At 46.1% G+C, this 16,127-nt stretch overlaps 1 protein-coding gene across 1 annotated transcript in view; it reads left to right on the forward strand.

Moving 5' to 3' along the window:
- CALN1 (calneuron 1) overlaps positions 1 to 16,127 on the forward strand; it is a 107,967-nt gene that overhangs the window by 49,415 nt on the left and 42,425 nt on the right. The window contains exon 3 of the mRNA XM_075033335.1: positions 2,233 to 2,345. Coding sequence (XP_074889436.1) covers positions 2,233 to 2,345 — 113 coding nt within the window. The remainder of the gene's footprint in view (positions 1 to 2,232; positions 2,346 to 16,127) is intronic.

Raw genomic sequence — 16,127 nt, forward strand, 5'->3', positions numbered from 1 at the left:
GATATTTCTACCAGGCAAAATGTTTTGGGGTCTAGTTTCCTTGCTAGTTAGTAGTTTTAATTGAAAAAGCAGTCAGTAAGGGGATAATGCATTTTGTAATGGCATCTTTCTTCTGAGGTTGTGGAAAATGCTATAATTAAGCTGATAATTAAACCCTGTGAAGTTAGTTGTGATCCCTGGCAAAGGCACAGGGAAGTCATGAGCAAGGGTTTGCCCAAAGTCTTGTTCTGAGTCAGACACAGAGCCCAGGCGTCCTGGCACCTGCTTTCTCATGAGTCATGTGTAGGACTAAGTCCTGCCTCTCCTCTGTGGATGAAATGACATTGTAGAAAACGCAAATTGAATAACTCAATATTTCGGGGTCACATATGGATAGACCAAATATATGCACGGGCAGGTACTAGAATCTCTTTAAAATGCAAATTATTTTTTTGCTCATCTGGCTAATTTGTTTAACCAAATTTACATCGTAGTGTATGGTTTTGTTACTGCCTTTCCCTTGAAGTGATGTACTGCAATGTAAATCGGCCCAAATCCACTGTCACCTTGCATTACCTTCCCCAACGTGATCCAACATGCTGTGACTGATAGAATCCGACTTGATGTCATAAACTGATGCCTCCCATGGGGAAGCAGAAGGAACGCATTTTCTCGTAGACCATAAATGTTTTAAAGAATGGCTTTCCAAGTGATGGGGTGCCCTCCCCTTTCCTTTTCTGCTTAATAAGCTGTCCCAGAAATGAGCTCCATCCTGCAAGTGCTCAGCCCACTCCAGCCCTGCAAAGCCCTTCAGCATGTGCTGAGCCCTGAAGGTGGGAGCAACTTTAGCAGTTGGATAGAGTCTTCTTGCATGTTATGGGATCAAAGCTGTTATGAACCCCTGCTGGGTTTCCTTTCAGAGCCCCCATCACCTACCCCTAAGATATTGACTCTTGTCTTCAAGAAATTATGGGCAGAGCCTAGTGAATAGAGATCACTATTCTGGCAAACGAGCGTTTTGACTCTGCTTATTTTCACATTGTGTTTCTGCGAAGATAAGGACATAGAGAGATTTCAATCGGTGGTGCATATGCTCAGATCAAGCATGTGAAATATAATAAAAAGGACAGATAGCAGCAGCATGCAGTGCACGTGGTAAAGCTGTCACGCAGGGCTGCTGCAGGTACTGCAGTCAATAGTGACATTTTAACAGTAGCCCTTGGATTGATCTGCTTTAGTCTGATGGTTTTAGACACTTCTTACACCTAATAATTTAGCAACAGCAACTATATGGAGAGGTGGATGCAGTCAGTTCCAGCTGAATTTGAATAAAAAACAAGCGAAAAGTCTTACGGTTGCTGAGTCTGTTCCCAGATTTGAAGGAGGGCTAATATATCCACCCGTATCAATTGGCCTAATAATATGTAGGAGGATATGTCTATGGACTTACAGACGAAGGAGAGGCATATAGACTTTGAACTACCCTGTTCAGAGAAGCAGGTATTTTTAAGATCCTTCAACAGGCATGAATTTCCCTTTTTTTGCCATTTTCATTAAGCATCGCAGAAGTTCTCTAAGGGAAAAGTAGCATGCGATACAATGCTCATACACTCCGAACAGCCACGTCCCTCATTTACAAAACATACAATATACTGCAGGGGCTTGGGACTGCATAGGCTCAGTTCATTAACGGCAGGGGCAGTCTCCTCTTCCTGCTAATGGCACTGAAGCTCTGTCTACACCGCCTGCTCTGCAAGCTGAGCACACAGGGCTTTTAAGAGACGGATGCGAAATGAAATGCCTTGTGGATTCGCAATAGTCTGGCTCTTCCCTCTGCGTGTATTCCCTTTCTCTGGAGGATGGGGTTGGCCCTGTAAAAGCTTTGCAGAGACCTGGCTGTTTGGCAGCTCTGCAGAGAGGAAGAGCCCTGGCCATGCTAATGGCTGCTGTCCTCCTGCCAAAATTGTTTTTTTTGAGAAGTGACTTGCCTACAAACTCTCCAGGGCTGCAGAATGACTTGTTCATCTCTATTTGTGCAGCACGTGATTCTGTCTTCAGGTGTGGGTGTGCCACAACATGGGCCATTCACTGGGACATCAACAAGTTTGGGTCTGTAGGCACCACGAAGTTAATGCGGGAGGTGCCATAGTGCAGGTATGGCTCCATGATATGCAGCAGATCCAGAGCAGCATGTTGGACATTGGCACTAAGTGGTACTTCAGTGAAAATATTAATCTTTTTCTTTCATTCCAGGGGATGGCCAGGTTGATTTTGATGAATTTATGACTATTCTGGGACCTAAACTGGTATCATCAGAAGGCAGAGATGGCTTTCTGGGAAATACAATAGACAGCATATTCTGGCAGGTAAGTGGTCATTTTTTAAAATGCGATTTTAGCCAACTATCAATAGCTTCCATAACTGATTTGTTGAGGAGCACAAGATGTTTTGCTAAGCATGAATGCTTGTGTAAACACTACTGGGGCCCATCTTGCCGTGTGCTGTGTAAGACCATCCTGTGTTGCTGGAGGGTCCTGCTCTCAGCTAAGCCCTGCGTGGCAGGAGGGGAAACTACTTACTGTGGATGAACTGCAGGTGAACCTAACAAAGCGACCAGTTATTTGTGCAACACGTTTGGGAGCACTTTGGAATTCATTTTTTTGGAAGAGAAAAACATTTTTCTCCATGAGTCTTGAGTTAGGAACCTTGAACTGTCCAGCTGCTCTAAGAAATGCGCCACTGTTCAACGTCCCTTGGCTGTGGCAGAGGGGTGCTCCAAGCAGAGCGAGATGTGCCATGCAGGTCATGTCTGATCAGTGCTTTGGTGGTTAATTCAGGTCTGAGGCTGAGGCTAACTATGTTGTGCCAGCGCAAGTTTTACCCAAGGTGCTGCCTTGGGGTGGTTTGGTCCTGCTGGTTTCAGGCACTGGAGGGGAGGCAGGTCTGGCAGTGGGAGCTGCCTGACTTCTGTCGTGCGGTGTGATTTTAAACAGCGTTAGACCTTCCTGGAAAAGCAAGGACAGTCCAGGCTGTTATGGCAGGGATTAAAAATCTCCCAAAACACTGTGCTGCACATTTCTTGCCAATGGATTAAATGTGTGGCCTTCTGCAAGATTACTGCTCATTTCATTGATCATCCAACAGCCTTTGCTTGCTAATAAACTTTAGCTGTTACCAAGTTTATGTGAATCGAAAGAGTCAAACCTGGATATAAGCATTTCTGTCATCTTTTAATACCGTCCAGCACTGTCCAGACTGAATTGGGTGGAGCTTTGTAAAAGTCTTTTAAAAACTTGTTCCTGGCCTCCTGCCATGTAATAGAAATAACCCTGGAAATCCTGGTCTGGATTCTAGTATTTGGTTGTCAAAGCAAGCGTTTGGCACTAGTGAAGCTGCAGTGGTTTGTAACGTATTTGGGGGGGACACGAGAGCTAAACACACACCACAAAGGGCAGGACTGTGAGAGTCACAAATGTTTTATGGTCTTCATTGCACCTTGCAAGCCTCGTCCCAGCACGTGAGCAACAGGGAGAGGAGAAAGCACCGTCCCATCCCACTGAGCCATTGGTGCCTTCCAGACCCCCCGGTGAGACTGGCCTCCCTGGAGCCATTCAGGAAGCAAAAATACCGGTTGGCAAAATCAGGCTGAGCTCTTTGATGGGGAAGCAGAGAAGTCTGGAACCCTCCCTAAAATTCAGCTCACAGGTTAACCCACTGCCCCTTAGTGACCCTTCAGCCCATGTAAGTGCCTGCAGTGGCTTTGCTCAGAGGAAGCGAGGAAGGGAGGATGTGTGCTCTGGTTTTAGAGCAGCAGGATTCCTGGACTCAGCTTTCACCTTGCTCTTTCATGCAGCGGGGACCATGGCCCTTGTGCCGCCCCAGGCTGCAGTGGGACGAGGGAAAAGAGTGCAGAGACTTCAGGTAACCAGCCCCACGGCAGGAAGGGACAGCCCTGGAGGTTGTCTGCAGGCAGCTAAGCTTTGACTGAATTGCACAAGTGCTCCAGGGCCTCGGAAAAAAATGTTTATGGTCTTTTACTTGTAAGGGTAAAAATACATCTCTTTACATAGCACTTTCCTGGATTTCAAAGCCCTTGAAGAGAAGGCTTCATCTCACATTTCATTTCTCCGGGGGCACGAGATCTCATGAAAAATACAATAATTTTGCTGCTTATTCTCAAAGAAAAAACAAGGAAAAAGCCACATATGGAAGTGTCATTCAGGGAACAGGTTCCCTTTGCCCATTCCTACCTGCCTTCACCCAAGCTGTCTGCAGGGCCATAAGTCACCTCATCTTTAAGCAAAGCATTTATGCATCTGCGTTATCTCCAGCGGGATTATGTCTGATTTGAAACAAAGCCCTTTTCAGAATCGGGGCTGGGCTGTGTTTCCTGTATCCCCTTGACATTCAATTTTCATGTTTGCTGGAAAGGAATGGCAGGGAGAGGGACGTGAATTTGAGTTGTTGATAGAGCACTTCACCCCTGCAGTCATCCCTAAGGAGTGACTTCAAGGAGTGGATAGTGCCCACAAGCCTGTGATTGTGACTGGTGCTAGGTGACAAGGGCAGCGAGGGTGGGACAAGAAGGGACAACTCTACCTTGATGTCAGCTGGCTGGGCATTGCTACCATGAGACCTCACCCCAAAGCTGCAGGCAGCAAAAGGCATCTTGAAGAGGCTCTTATATCATTCCCAAGGGGAGACAAAATCCATGTTGGCATCCAGAAAGTGCCTTCCCCTTCTCCATCTAAACAGTTTCCCTCCAACTGTCACGATTTTGGCTCTCAAGGTATTTTTGCCAAGGGTCCAGCTTTCTATCCTGTGGCACTTCTGTGCAGTCTCTGTTCCAAGTGCGCCTTAATAATACTTTAAATAATGCAATGACAGAGTTAAATAATAAACAGCAGCAGAAGGAGAGGAATTCAAAGGAACAGGCGAGGGCCTGGAGATGCATTTGCAGATGAAGCTGGGAGTGAGTTGGTGGGATACAGGAAGGCAGTTCCAGATGGCAGAAGCTGCAGAGGGGAAGGATCTTACAACAACAGCAGTGGGGCTGCAGGAGATGGGGATGGGGTAGAAGCAGTGGAAGAATAGGGAGGAGAGAGAGGGATCATGTGTGGAAGAGGCAGGCTTGAAATAATAGGGAAAGGGTGCATCCCTCCTATCCCATGTGTTGCCTAAACAGCGATGGTCAGCCTGGGAGAAGCGGGATTTGGCCGAGACCTGAGCATTGGCAGGTAGTAGAGACATGGAGGATCTCTCAGATATATTTTCCCTCCTTTGATTTCCCATGTGGGCTTTAAATTGTGTCCTATCAGTGTGTGTTTGAGGTGGCTGCCTCTTGCTTTCTCAGGTAGCAACGATCAGTCCTGCTCCAGTTAGAATGTCTCTTCACAGTCCCTGAGCCAGGTCAGGAGGTATTTAGGGGCAGGGAAAAGTCATCCCTGCAAATACTATTTCAGGCTGTGTCAACATAGACCAATGATGTCAGGAGAGCTGAGGAAACATGGACTCTTCTCCATCTCAGAAAGTCTGTCTTTCCCGAGTGAGATGCGGCATGCACCAAGCACCGTTTTGTGGAAGACATCCCCAGGTGCCTCCTGCTCTGCTTCCAAATGGTTTTCTCATCCTCATGCCAACTGTCTGCAAATGGAAGTAACATGTACCTGTGCACAGACATCTTTAACTGTCTTAAATGTTTAAGAGAGTCTTAAATTGTCTTAAATATTTTTTCTTAGATACACAGCTGCCTGGTAACCATTAGCCAGTCCTCAGCATGCAGGATCACAGTCAGGAGTTGTTTGAAGGCTGGAAGCACACAGTGAATCCCTGTTCTCCCTGGTTTGGGGCAGACCCACCATGGCAAGCTTGCAGCAAGGATGCAAACATCCCCTTTGGCTGCTTCCAGAGTCTGCATTTATTCAAAACAAAATGTGAAGACAAAAAGAGCATAGATGAGGTTTTGACAGTACCTATTGAGCCCTGTTTTGGAAGCCAGTGGGAAGAGGTGAGCCTAGCCCTGCGCAGGGGTGTTGGACCTCCCATAGGCTCTTGCAGAGTGTCTGCCCCCTTCCCTCTTCATCTTTTTCCTTCTGCATTTTTTAAAGAGTGACCATTCATCACCCACCTTCCTCTGCCCACCTTCTCTGAGCTGCTCCTGCTGGTGCTCACACTTATTGTCCTGAAACTGGTTTTCTTTAGTGTGTCTGGCAGTGGTTTTGCAGTGATGCAGTAGCCATTCCATGGTCAAAGAGATGCTATTTGATCAATTTTCAGGCATGAGAATTTGTTTTTTCAGAGCTCAGGGAATATGACTCTGGTTCCAGTTATGCGCTGAGGGCTGTGTTTTGTACAAGAGAGTTTTGAGGCATTTCCAATGTATGGCCATTCAGGTCTGTAAAGCTATTTAGATCAAGAGCATTACAGAAAAGACAAACATTGCTACCGGTAAATATTAGCTCCTTTTTTAGGCAAACAGACTCCAAATCTGTCCAGTGTGCCCTGCCATTCTGAGCCAGAGAGACGGATGAAAACAGAGGGGAGAAACTGGGATTTCATATTAATTTACAGGGTTTTTTTCCCAGATTGTTTCTAAGTGCAAAGACCTTCAGGCGCAAGTGTTAAATAGTTTACACAGGATGTAGTGTAGAAGATCGCCAGTCCCTGGGGGTAAGCAACAGGAACAGAAATAATAATCTTGGATTATAGGTTTTTAGTTAAAATAAACTTCTCTGTCTTGGCTAAAATGCTTTTTGAAGTCAGAACAAGTTTGAATGCTTAAACAACAGGGCTGCATCTGCATCGGATGCAGAATAAATTCTGTACCTAGCAGCACCGATGAGATTATTTTGAAAAGTCAATACTTTGTATGGTGAGCATTTGAGAGGCAAAACGCTGCCTGCTATTTCTTTCCTTCTCTCTTTACTGTGTGCACATGGAAGCTGCAGGGAACATCATTTCAGCCAGCGCTAATGCATTGCCTGTGCAAGGATATCTGGAAGCTTCGTCTTGCATGAAGGGATGGCACTGTATCATCTGCTGAGACATCGTGCCCATTCGTCGCATCAGATATTGCCCAGTATAATTCACAGGTGTTCAGGAGGAGGCTGGTTGGTTTGGGATAAATAAGGCTGCTTTGCAGAGGTGGGAAGACCAGAATACCAATGCAGTGCTTTGGGTTGGGGACATGCTGGTCAGAGATCTCATTTTTCCGCTGTAGAGATGTCTCCACAGTTTTGGGGGGGACAGCCAGAGGACCAGGGAGGCAGGTCCTGCAAAAGGAGCAGCTCAGCAACCGCTCATGTTTTTTGGGCTTGGGAAAGCCTTTTCATCTCTCCAGGCTCCTACATAACTTTGCTAGGCGTAGGAGTACACTGGGTTCATGATCTTTGGTGGATGAGTGGGTATAGCCAAAGCTAGATCCTGCAGCACCCCTGTGCGGGGAAGGAGGGGTAGCCAGCGACACGTCAGGGACAGCAGAAACCCCTGTGCTCCTGAGCCAGCAAGCTCAGCAGCACGCACCAAAAGGCATTTTGTTCCCTGGATGTAGGAAAAATAGAGCAAGGGCCACATCCAGCTGTGCAGTATTGCATCTGGTGCTGGCTGAGGAGGGGGCTCACCGAGGTGAAGGGGGGCTCAGAGCCGGCTGTGAACACAGGAGAGTGGAGGGACGTGGCTGGGATGGGACACAGCGGTTTCGTCCTCCCAGCGTGGCTGCTGATGCTTTAATGATTTGCTGTGCAAAACTGCCCATCCGTAATCTTGTTTGCAGTTATCACTGCAAATGCAACAGCGTCCCAGGGGAGAGATCTGGGCTCTCGTGATCTGGCCAATCAATTAGTGCTTTAATAGAGTGAAATGAAGGAGAAAATGTGTGGGAACCTCGGTGGCGCAGGGCAGGGTACGGAGAAGCCACAGTGAGCAATGGTGTGGGAGGGAAGGCAGGGGACAAGGGGGCCATGTGGGGGCCGTGCTGCCTCTAGCAGCACTTGGCTCTCTACAAAGACGATTTTGCTTAGAGAGGGATTTTTCTTTATGAAGTCCAGTAGATAAACCTAATGCAATTTCTCCCTACATATGAGTCTTCTTCTCTTGTCCCTGCAGAGGAGTTAATTTGATGATGGCAAATTAGCCTTGCAGGAGTTGTGGAGAAAGTATTTGTGTCTCCGTGTGCAATTTCACACGGTAACAGATCCAACCACCCCCCACCACTGCAGACCATGGCATTGCTGAAATAACAGCTTGCATCTTGCGGTGGGGCCGGCCAGCCATGGGATGTATGTGGCCTCCCCTCCTCACCCTCCTCCTCAGCTGGTGCAGCCCCTCTGTGCAGCTGTAGGATATTGCTAACCCACAGGACGGGCCAATTTACATCTTGCACCACAATTTTTTGCTGGTACTGAGCTGCTCTGCTACAAATACCTCTTGATTTCAGGATTTCGGGTACTGCTGTTTCAGCTTTTCAAAGAACCTTCTCAAATGAACTTCTGTGGAAGAAGAGAGTTAGTTTTGCAGCTGAGGGTACTGGCTGATATTTGGGGTGAGTGTGGTTCCTGGCAGGGCAGGTTTCCCAGCTGGGCTGAGCCATGTGTAGTTTAGAGCGGGTAAGGAACTGCTGCTTGGAAAGAAAGCTGAGGTTCAGGGAGGAAGGACGGCTTAACAGAAAGTGCAGACTTAGTGCTCATATACACGGCCTCCCTCTTGGTGACTACTTTGGGGTTTAAATCAGGAAACGCTGGAGCTGAAAGTTTGGGTGCCAAAACATGATGGAGGGGGTCAAGGGTGGGCAACTGGGGCTGTACCATTGCACTACACACATCCCCTCAACCATACACATCCTCTTCCACCAAACAAAACCCTCCACCCCACAGCAATATTTTCAGTATTAGCAACAATGTGGGTGCCTGCTTTCTGCTTGTTGAACCTGAAATATCTTAAAGTGATTTCCACAGAAAAGAAGTTCCATACTTCTTAAAGATTTACCCTTTCTTGGGTTTCCTAAGCGAGAAGTCCTTCCCTACCAAACTGAAGGACTGGTTGAAAACCTTGGCATTGCCTCTCCCACAGAAACCACTGCAATTTGGCCTGGGAGCCAAGGCAAGACACCTTTCCTGTGACAGCTGATACTGGGCTCTGCTCAACTGGAGTCATTAAGTTCACCCAGTGCGCTGTTAGCTCCAGCGTCCTGACCATGTTTCTAATTTCAGAAATTAAAAGTGTCCTGCAATATCTGTTCCTGTATTTTAGTTTTGATGTGTGGTTTCGTTGTATCCAGATTTAAAATGTTGTGAGATTTTCCATTGCAAGGATGCAGATGGCTGTGTTGCGGTGATGAGCAGGGTGACTCTGGCCATGTAGCTGGTGGGGATAGTGTGCAGTTCATCTCAGCTAACCTGGGACACTGCTTAGATTCCCTTTGGAGTTAACAGAGAAATAGCCACTTCTAGGGTGCAATTCAAGGGATCTGCTTTAGGCATCAACCTCAGGAAGAGGTGCATCATGCTTCAGAAGTCCCCATTTTTCTCCATTTGGTATAAAGAAAGGGTAGAAAAGTGGCTCAGATGGAGACATGTGCACTGGGTACAGCTAAATGCCACCTGACGAGTCCCACCAAGGGTTTCAAGTGCCTTTTTGATTTATGTACAGGAAGCCAGCTCTGCCGGTGCTGAGGCTGCTGTCAGTGGAAGGAAAACAGTTCTGGTTGCCTTATTAAATCTTCTTTTGTTGACAAAGACATTCCCACTGAGTATGTTGCACTCAACGGTTGTTGTTGCAACACGGTGAAAGCTGAACGCTTGCAGGTGATGAATCCATTAACAAGAGACTTCTCTTTGTTCGTAGTCTGTGTATCCAGCACAGAAGTGCTGTCACAGCCACTGGTGTAGATGTGAACATTGGAGAGGTTCGTGGCCTGGATCATGGTGGTAAGGCTGTCCTTGGACAGTGAGACTGTCACATCCCTGTAACCCCTTTGCAGCGTATGAATTTGCCAGCAGGCAGGAGTGAGCAATAATGTTTGTGTGGCCTCATTTTTATCTGTTTCTATGAAGGGGCCTCATTTTCACCAGTACACGTTTTTCCCTGTAAGAAAATCAGTTCTCTCAAGTTATCAGGATCAAATTTATAGCTGAAAACTGGAGACACTGGAAATGGCAAAGTTTTGAAAGCAGTTGTGAAGCAAAGCAGGACTGGCACCCGTAGCAGGAGAAAAGCAAGACTTCATTGTCTGACTGTGTTTTTTAGCTTCAACCAGCTTATTTACACGTTTAGCCTTTAGAAACACACTACAGCTTTGGTTCAAAATCTATTTAAAGCAGGTGGTTTATATCAAGAGGCATCCTGCCTGCTGAATGACAGTGTACGACTGTCCTGGCAGGTGGTAATTTGGCTTTGTGCACACTATGGAGCTCTCATGTACGTACACTCCATCCAGCTCTCATGGTACAGAGGTTATTTTTTCTATGCCAGCTTATATATAAACTCAGTCTGAAGCTCTATGTGTAACTGTTTGGGGTTTTTTTTTGCCCCCTACCTAATGTATGAAATACGAGCTGCACTGTGGTTTTCTCAGTGATTTGCTTAGAAATGTAAGGAGCAATGCGTAGGAAAGGTAAATGTGTATGATCATCATCTGATGTGTACATGGGTCCCTGGAACATGGGCTGGGGAGAGAGTTTCTTGCTTGTTGTGGACTCCTTGCTGAGGGGGTCAGATTCCCCAGCACCTCTGAGTGCCACAGTACATCTCTGGTGCTGGTTTTGTTGGGACAGGTGTCTTTTCTTTGCACTTTGATGCCTTTGAAAGGCACCATAGGGTGATGGAGCCGAGGTGGCTTGTTTCATGCAGAGGAGTTTCAGGGGCAATGGTTCTGGCTTCAAATCCCATAGCCTCTGCACTCCCAATGTCGGGAAGGAGTTTCTTCCAGAGCCGAGGCTCTCCCAGTCCTTAAATCCTAAGCCAGCATCAGATCTCAGAATCCATCCTTCCTCTCTGCACAGAGAAAAGGACATGTAAGGATCTGCAATTCAGGTGTCACCAGAGGACGCTATCTTTGGCTTGCCTGGATGCTTCATGTTCTTATAACAAAATCATCTCTTTCACTGCACTGCTGTAATTTTATTGAGGGAAATCTTAACTGACTATAAGGATTTTCATGGAGATCAGAGTTTGGGAATTGTTTAAAACAGACTTGATGGTGGTGGCCTTTTTCTATTTCTTTTTTCTAAGGAATCCTCACTTTTGAGATGGAAATTTATTGCCCTGCCTCCAAGCCCTGGGCTTCAGTAAAGTAAAAATATTGTGAAAATTTCACTAAGGTTTTAAAGAGAAGAATAAGAGGGAAAAACAAGAAAAAAGAGACTCCATCACTCATAAACAAAAAAAAAAAGCTAAAGTGTTGGCAACTGTTTGCAACAAACAAATGTGTTTAGAAAGAAAAATGACCTTTTATGCAAAAGAAAAGCTAAAAAATAAGAAATTACTCTCTTAAAAAAAAGAAATAGAAAGAAAGATAGACCTCTTAAAAAATGCAAATGGAAAGCTGCAAAGGACCACTCTGGTGGGGAGGGTGGATAGCTTAGGTGATGGCTGAGGTTCATTAGTGTGAGCCAGATGAGCAGTGGATGCTCTGGCATTGAAGAAGGACCTCCAGGTCCTGGCTGCCAGACAATTTCTGCAGCACAGCGTATAACTCAGATTTTCCCAGTATGTATCCAAGATTTTCAGCACAGTTTGCTGGATCCTGACATCTGAAGCCAAAGGAAATCTACCTGGTACCATCAAGCCCTAAGTGATGCCCCAGATAGATATTACGCTTCTCAGTTTTATCAGCAAAATACCTCGTGTTGCAGCCCTGAAGTGGCTGATGGCCAGGGCCAGCAGCAGCTGCTGGAGCATCTCGGTGCATTTTTCAGGTTGCAGCAGCAAGGTGCCAAGAGCTGCCGGGTTTCTGCTCATGCAAAGGTGTGAGGAGCAGCTCGTTCTGGGATTTGCCTGGAGCGGAGAGGGGTGTTCACCATCTGCCCATGCCTTGCAGTGGTGGTCATCCCTGCCATGCCCACCCAGCCTTCACCTCTGCGGTGTTTCCCCCTGGCACAGGGCACAGCCTTGCTGTCCCAGACTGGTGTTTCTGAGGAGTAATGGTGGTGGGCAAATGGGTGGCCCTAGCAGACAGTTCCCTAGGCACCAGCCATCTTGGGCTGCCATCAGGATGGAGAGGTGTCCTTGGCCATCAGGGTGGAGACGTTTCCCTGGCCATCCGTATGGAAGTCTTTCCCTGGCCATCAGGATGGAGATGCCCTGGCCGTGCTGCAGACACAGCCAGCTCCATCCTGCCCCTGCCCTCCACCTGAGGGCAGAGAAAGGTGGGGACACGGCTGTCTAACAGCCACTCGTGGCCCTGAGACCCCATGTCCCTCCCTGCTGGTTTGTTGACCTCTCTGATGGCAGTAGGTGGGACAGGGGCTGGGCCACACACCTCCGTCCCCTTCCCTGAGGTCTGCGCAAGCTCTTGCCTTGATTTCTCCAAGAACTTGTGCCACAAGTGCTATGAGCAGGCCTACTGCACTTTTTGGTTTTTTTTTTTTACTGTTTGGCAAGAATTTCATGGACTGATGGGTGATGTGCAGGTACTGAGAGTGTGTTCCCGGTGCTGGGAAGATCACCTCTCGCTGCAAACTCTGCCACCACACTGGCTGAGCCAAACAGGTTCTGGTAGCCCCTTCCCCAAGGTCTGACTTTATTAATACAATTTTCCAGCAGAGACATAATGTAGTTTTACCAAGTGGGTGGAAAGATCCTGATCTTCAGGAGAAATTCCTTAAGGTCTTTTTTTTTTTCAAATATATTTGCCATTTCATTGAGAAACTGTTTCTTTGTCTGTGTGCTTTCTGCACCGTCATTTGACTATCTGTGGAGGTTTGAGTATATTTCTGTGCTGGCAAAGAAAGAAAACTTACACTCTGGAATGCATGCAGTCTCCAGAGCTGGTAGTCCTGATGTAGTCTGTAGTGCCACAGAGAAATTTTTTTTTTTATTTTTGCTGTTGAGTAGCACACAATGCTATAAAGTGGTAATTAAAATAAATAATTATGTAACCCAGTACATTTACTCACAGTTAAGAAAATGGATCAGGGTGCAGATGCTTATAGCAGAAGTCCAGAGCAACCTGAGGAAGCTGGTGGAAGTATTCAATATATGTGTGAGCTTGGAGGAAAGCATTCAAAACTGGTTTTGATCCCTTTTTCATAGAAATAAGAAGATCTAGTATGTAAGGGAAAGATCTCTGTTCAAAATGAGCCAGGATAATGTTGGAGTTCCCTCCAGAGATGTACTCTAATGTCCAACTTTCCTACACTGAGCAGAGACACAAACTTCAGGAGATAACCCAGCAAGGTCCACAGGTGTTATTCATGGAAATGCCCCATTTTTGGAGCAGAGCATAGGAGACAGTTACCTTCCCCTGGAGGAGAGGGGGGGGGGGGGGAAGTAATCATATAACAATGATTTGCATGGTTTTAATCTCTTTCTCTTCTTGCTGAGTGTTAGTTTAGATGTTTTTCCCTCAGAGGCTGGCTTGCTCAGGGGATTTTTAGTACAAGATGTTGCTGTTGATCCATCAGCTCCCCCCGCACTCTCGAAGCTCCAATTCCTTCGAACTTTTGGAAATGACAGAGCAATGAGAAGACAAATGAAATAAATTGATGCTTTTTAGGGGACAAGAATCTCAAAAGAGCTGTCAGAAAGGCAGACGGGTTGTACGTAGGTGCCAGATTTCAGGGCTTTCAGGAACTGTGATCCCCTGTGAGGATAAACCCGTGAACCTCAGCTTCCAGCACTTGTGTTCTTTGTATTGAGACAACTGAGCTAATATTCATATTTATTTTATGGCTAGTTGGTATGTGGGCACATGTGTTCACAAAATTAGCCAGTATGTTAGGTTAAAATATACCCTTTCCCCAATACGAGCTGCTTCTTGCTACATATCAGTCCCATCGTTGCATTTTTCTAATGCCACACCTTTATTACAGACTGGCATGAAAAGTCTGCTGAACTCCCACCTCAGAAACACTCTCGTAGTTATTCAAATAGCCTTCAGTAGACTGTATCTCTTTTTCCTAATGACATTGAAAAGTATTTGAATCCCAAGGGCAGTTTCGGAGTAAAAGTGGAATATATTATAAACGTAGAATTAGATGATGATGAAACCCTCCAGGAATTGCTAGTTCAGCTCAGGAAAGGCATGCACCGGAGTGCTGCAGAAAGAGAACACCTCTTCCCCAGGATTTTTGTTGTTTTGTTAACTTTGTAAAATGTTTAAGAGAACAAGAAGAAACCACTATGACCAGCGTATGTCCAGGCAGGTGGAGAGGGACCTCAGCTCTGCTCGTGGCGTGTCTGGGGCCAGCTGAGGCTTTGCCACCTTCTGCCTCTTCTGTAGGTTTGCTCGGCTTCATGTTTCCTCTTATGTAGGACAGGGGTCAGTTTAGTCCCATTTAAGCACTTGATTTAGGGGAAAAAACACCAGTTCAGTGCTGCATGTGCCTTACAATAGAGGGGAATAGAGAACAAGCAAACTCATGTGGGACAGGGCTGGACTGGTCAAAAATATCAGCCCAAAGCAGCTTTATGGGCTGGAAGGGGATGTGTGCTGGCTATCTCAAGCCAAACCTTCAGGTTGTGCTCTCACCTTGCTGAGAAGATTTAAATTTGTGCTTAGGTTTGCGTCTTCTTGATTCATGCTGGACATAATGGCACAGGCAGAGAAAAGCTGGCATAAATCTTTCAAGATTGGGATCTTAGGAACTAAGGGAAGAGCTGAGTTTTGCCTGTTTGTGCTGTGCTCCTTCCTCCCTTATTGAAATGGCATTTTGATTTAGGATAGCTGGGTAATACCTTACAGAATAGTTAACACTGATGATTAGAGATAATCAAAATGTTTTCATTAATCCAGTTTTATTGAAGAATTACCCTTTGTTTTATCCCAAGTGAAACTTCCATCAAAGACTTTTTGAAATTGCCATTTTTCCCAGAATTTCTGCATTGTTTTTACTGAATATGTGCCTATTTTTTATCAACGTGGTTTTAAATGTTTTTTTTACTTACAAGTAACACGGCATTCTTATTTATCTGGAGCATGTTTTTCAGCAAACAATTCAAATGGGTTTTCTATTATATCATTTGCAACAGAAAATGGATCCATTTAGGACCTGGCAAAATGAACATGACTTTAACATATTTGATGGGGGTTTTTCCATTTTTTAAACTCATGATAATTTGTCATGTATAACTGTTGGGCACAACTTTTTGGGTGCTACACATAACCTGGCTGGCTACCAAGCCAGTGGAAATGCACCTGATTTAGGGCAGGTATCTCTACAACTGGTGACAGATACTTGCAAACCTTACAGCACTACTATTTTTGGAGTGCATTTTTTCTGTTGCAGTAGTGAATTGTTCTCTCTACAAACTTCCCACAGATCTCTCTGGGTTCCCGTGCGGTAAAGATGTTCATGATCCATATACTGCAGAACACTCACTCCTCTGGCAGCCTGCATCTTGCTTTTCTGACAGCCCCTCTCTCTGTGACAGTTGTCACTAATGTTGTTCCTGGCCGTGGACAAGGACAAGCAGGGCTCTGCCATGGCAGGGGCCGGGGAAGGAGCAGTGCAAGCCCCAGGAGCAGGGGCAGGAGAAGGGTTGGGAGGGCCTCAAGCCCTGCCGAGCAATTCTCATGTCCCCGCACAGGCTGGTCTGATTGCTTTGGAGACAGCTGACTTTTGATTGCTGTACAGGAATTAAATTAGGTGAGTTAAAAACCCGTATCAATCACCGTCATGCATACTTGGATATGAAATGTAGGCTCAAAAGGTTTATGATAATCAAAGTGGAGTGGCTGATGAAAGTCCATTAAAATTCACTAGAAAAAATTCTAATCCTCTCTCCACTTCCACGTCGGCTCTTTTCCGTCTGTTTGATAATCGCTGCTGACTTCACTTATCTTCCCTGACAAAGTGCCCCACGATCGGACACATTACTGCTGGCATCATGAAAGCCCAAGTATGTGCTGTACACACACATAGAAGCAGATGTGAAGCGAAGGTAGGAATAATTTGATTTATAGCAGGCAAAGCATGGAATCTGTGGGAAGA

Source organism: Buteo buteo, chromosome 7, assembly GCF_964188355.1.
Source record: "Buteo buteo chromosome 7, bButBut1.hap1.1, whole genome shotgun sequence".
NCBI lineage: Eukaryota > Metazoa > Chordata > Aves > Accipitriformes > Accipitridae > Buteo > Buteo buteo.